The sequence below is a fragment of the Pteropus vampyrus genome, unplaced genomic scaffold, assembly GCF_000151845.1.
Source record: "Pteropus vampyrus isolate Shadow unplaced genomic scaffold, Pvam_2.0 Scaffold212, whole genome shotgun sequence".
Lineage (NCBI taxonomy): Eukaryota > Metazoa > Chordata > Mammalia > Chiroptera > Pteropodidae > Pteropus > Pteropus vampyrus.
The window spans coordinates 239,831-243,643 of NW_011888993.1; the positions used below are offsets into that span (position 1 = coordinate 239,831).

Consider the following 3,813-nt stretch of genomic DNA (forward strand, 5'->3'; position numbering starts at 1 on the left):
CGGCCCTCACCGGGGTAAGCAGCTCCGGAGTGGAAATAGGGGAACAGTCCCCGTTGAGCTTGATGCCACTGCCCAGATCGAAGTCACAGATCTTCACGGGGGACACCTGGCAGGGGCGTGGAGGGGGCAGTGAGGTGGGGTCCAGAGCCTGGGGGTCCCACAGGCCTGCGCTTGGCTCCAGGTGCCCAGCCGCACCCCTCACCTGGTTGGGGTGCTCACAGAGAATGTTCTCCGGCTTCAGGTCCCTGTGGGCGATGCCTGCAGGGAGAACGAGGGCCGGTGGGTAGGGAGGGCCATCTTCCCGGCATCCGGGGAGCAAGGCTGGACACCCAGCACCCCAGGGGTCACTGGGCAAGCTGGCAAGAGGTGGGCAGCACCCAAAGCAGCCAGCCCCACCACCTACCTTTGTTGTGCAGGAAATCCAGGGCGCTGGCCACATCCTGCACCACCACGCTGGCCTCCAGCTCGTTAAAATGCCGGCGCTTGTGGATGTGGCTCAGGATGGAGCCTGGCCACGGGGAGGAAGGATACAGAAGACGTAAGGATCACCTGTATGCCCAGGGCACAGCTCGGCACCCACCCCACCTGGCACAGAAGCCCCCACTCAACCTCCTTGGGCCCAAAGTCTTCAACCAGAGCTGTTGTGTGGACAAGACACTCAGACTACACGAGTCCTCTCTGCCATGCATGACCCTCTGCAAAGTCTCCCCTGGTGGCCCTTTAGGACCCAGCTGACTTGTCTCCCAGGCCCCACGTACCACCCCGCATCTTCTCAAACACCAGGTAGAAACGGTCTTCCTCCTCGAAGAACTCAATCAGCTCTAGAACGTTCCTGGGGTGGGGGGCAAGACAGAAGTGAGACTTCCTGAGGCTCCGGCGCAAGCCCAGGCCAGAAGGGGCTGCCCTCTCACCCCTACCTGCCCACGGGAAGGCTGCACCCGGGTCCCCAGGCCTGCTCCCACCTCACCCTGCTCGGACTACTGGCCTGACAGGTCAAGCCCCAGCACCCAGCACAGGGCCTGGCACAGCGGGTGCTCCTGAAACGCTCGCCGGGGGTGGACAGGCACCCAGAGGCGGCTTGGGGCCCAGCGAGGGGGCGGGGCGGCCGTGCTACCTGTGTCCCTGGCACTGGTAGAGCATCTCCACCTCCCGGAACACCCGGCTCCGGATGTGGCCGGGCTGCTTCTCAATGATCTGAAAGAGTCGGAGGTTACACTCGCGGGGTCGACCAGACTCGCCAGCACCCGAGAGCCCCGCGAGACGCGTCCCCGTCCTGCGCCGGCCGCTCTGCAGGAGTGGAGCCCTCTGAACCGGAAGGGAGAGTGCTCCTGTGGGGACCCAGAATTTGCCAGAAGTCGAGCTGCTGCGCCAGCACAAGCTGGGGCGACGGGTTTCCCAAGCAGCACCAGGGAGGGATGAGTTCAGTGGGAAAGGCGGTGACGAGGAGCCAGGCCCCCTCCGCCAGTGACCGGACAGGCATCGGGGTCTATTTGGGGCCTGGGGCCCCTACTAAACATCCCTTCAGATTTCAGGGTCCGTTGGGCTGGGCAGTTTCTCTCTGCCTCGACCAGGAGACCGGTGGCCACTGTGCTGGCTCCCACACCTCCCAGGGGACTGGAGGGGCCGCAGGGAACCTGGCTGTCAGCCGAGCCGTCCCTGTCTGCCCAGCTCCACACCAGTCTGGGTACATGTCCCCAGGCCCATGAGCCAGGGTGTTTCAGGCCAGCCCAGACTGGCCCCTCGCCCACCAGCAGACACAGCCTCCCGGACCCTCAGAAAGCTAGCCCGCACCTCTGAACCCACATCCCTATGGCACCCGGGACCATTACGGACTCGAGGGTCTGAGCCCCTTCACCCCATGTGACCCTGGCCACCTTTGCTCACAGAAAGGTGCACTTAGAGGGGGCCGTCCAGCTCTTGCTGGGCCCCCCTGGGGCCCACCTCACTAGGCGGGTGGGCAGGCTGTCCCCTACCGCGCGTGGCCTGGGGATGGGGACGTGGTGCCCCATGGGCCGTGATCCTGCAGCAGGCACGCAAGACCTGGACCTGTACCCTGTCCCATACATCCAGTGCCGAGCACCTGTCCCAAAGAGGGCCATAGCAAACGGGTTCCGAGACCTCTGGAGACCACGCCACCAGGCCCATCCCTCTGGAGTAAACTGAACCTCATCCTGTCCCTTGGGAAGCTGGCTAGGACTCCACTCCATGGAGAAGGCGGCAGAGGAACAACCGGCCCCTCTGGAGGTCCCGCAGTGTGACTCGGGCTGCCCACCCCGCCGAGCACTCGTTCCCTGTCTGTCACAGAGTAAGAGACTACAGGCTGCTCAGCAGGATCCCTTGGAGGAGCGCGCTCAGATATATGCTTGGTGTGCAAGCGCTCGACGCTCAGCGCCCAACCCCCGAGCACCCTCGCCCCGCTACCCCTTGGAAGTGGGACCATGGCTGCTTTTGTCACTGGACTTCCACCAGGGTCTGAGGCTTCTGGCCAGCCCCACTCAACAGGGAGCACTTGTGCCCCTCAGCCCAGGGGCAGGGTGGGGGAGCCTGGAGGCCTCTCAGAGTGCTCGGCCTGCCCGCCTGGCCAGACCACATGGGGGCTCACAGGGGCTCTTGGGCTTGTCCTAGTCTCCCCCACGCTGAGCCCCTTGGACCCTGAGTGTGGCGTGGCCTTTCCATCCAGTAACCCACATGGGGGAGCATCAGCTCATCAAAGCCCTGCTCTCAGCAGACACTCTGGCACCAGGTCCCTGGCCACCTGCACAAGGGGCTGGCCCTCATGGTCACTTCGCGGCCTTGCCTAGACTTGGGGACGCAGCCCAGGGTGACGGGATTCCTCGGGGCAGCCTGGGTCACTGGGCCCGGGCCATTTTTAGACCCTGGTTTTCCACAGTTGCTAGTCCAGGAGCCTGAACGCGAGCTCCCTTCCTCCCACCACCCCGGCCAGCACCAGACCCCAGGGGACAGTGCCAAACTCACCTTGACGGCGTACTCCTGGTTGGTGATAAGGTTGACACACGTCTGCACACGGGCGTGGGCACCCTCCCCGAGCACGTCCTCCTGCAGCTGGTAGACATCTGGGGAGCGGGGGGGTGGTCAGAGCCGCCTGGGTGGCCCTGTCACCTCCCAGCCGCCCTTGGCCCCACCTGCCCCGCTCACCTTCGAACCTGCCTGAGAAGCTGTCCGTGGCCCGGCACCGCTTCTTCTTCTTGCCCCTCTTCTTGGCGTCCGGGATGTCGATGGGCTGGCTCGTGGGCATGTCTGCACCAGGGCCCAGATGTGAGGCCAGCTGTGAGGCTCTGGGCCCCCCCCTTTCCCCCACCCCACCCCGCCAGGCCCCTCACCAGGACGGGCTGGGCACTCCAGGCTGAAGGTGGTCTCCCCGGGGTGGGCCTGTTCTAGGGAGAAGGCCAGCTCGAAAGGACTCTGCCCCTGCAGGGGAGAGAAGGAGAGCGCTCAGGCCCTGTGGCTGCCAGGGCGGTCCCACTGCGGTAACATGCCCATATTCCTATGCCGAGAGAGAAGAAGCCTGGCTTTCCCCGATTCTGAAGAGCTAGACCTTAAACCCACAGGCCAAGGTACTGGGGGCCTCCAGAAATGGGGTATGACGGTGTGGGGATAGGGGTGAATCACCGTGGACACCTCGGTCTGCTCACCTGCAGAATGGGGACAGCCAGCTGGGGATCAAAGGCACGGAGCCGGCAGAGGGGGTGAGTCACCGGCTCCAGGGTGGGGCTCCCGGCCGGCTGCCCAGCCTGCTCTCCCACGGCCTCTCGGGCTCAGCCCCACCTGTGCAAGGCCCATGCCTTTCTACCT

The 3,813-nt window shown here is 64.9% G+C and overlaps 1 protein-coding gene across 1 annotated transcript in view; it reads right to left on the reverse strand.

Moving 5' to 3' along the window:
* MKNK2 (MAP kinase interacting serine/threonine kinase 2) overlaps positions 1-3,813 on the reverse strand; it is a 9,297-nt gene that overhangs the window by 4,170 nt on the left and 1,314 nt on the right. Inside the window, exons 2-9 of the mRNA XM_011372685.2 lie at positions 3,342-3,452; positions 3,157-3,258; positions 2,977-3,074; positions 1,115-1,194; positions 759-832; positions 404-508; positions 203-258; positions 5-106 (exon numbers count right to left, since the gene is read on the reverse strand). Coding sequence (XP_011370987.2) covers positions 5-106; positions 203-258; positions 404-508; positions 759-832; positions 1,115-1,194; positions 2,977-3,074; positions 3,157-3,258; positions 3,342-3,452 — 728 coding nt within the window. The remainder of the gene's footprint in view (positions 1-4; positions 107-202; positions 259-403; positions 509-758; positions 833-1,114; positions 1,195-2,976; positions 3,075-3,156; positions 3,259-3,341; positions 3,453-3,813) is intronic.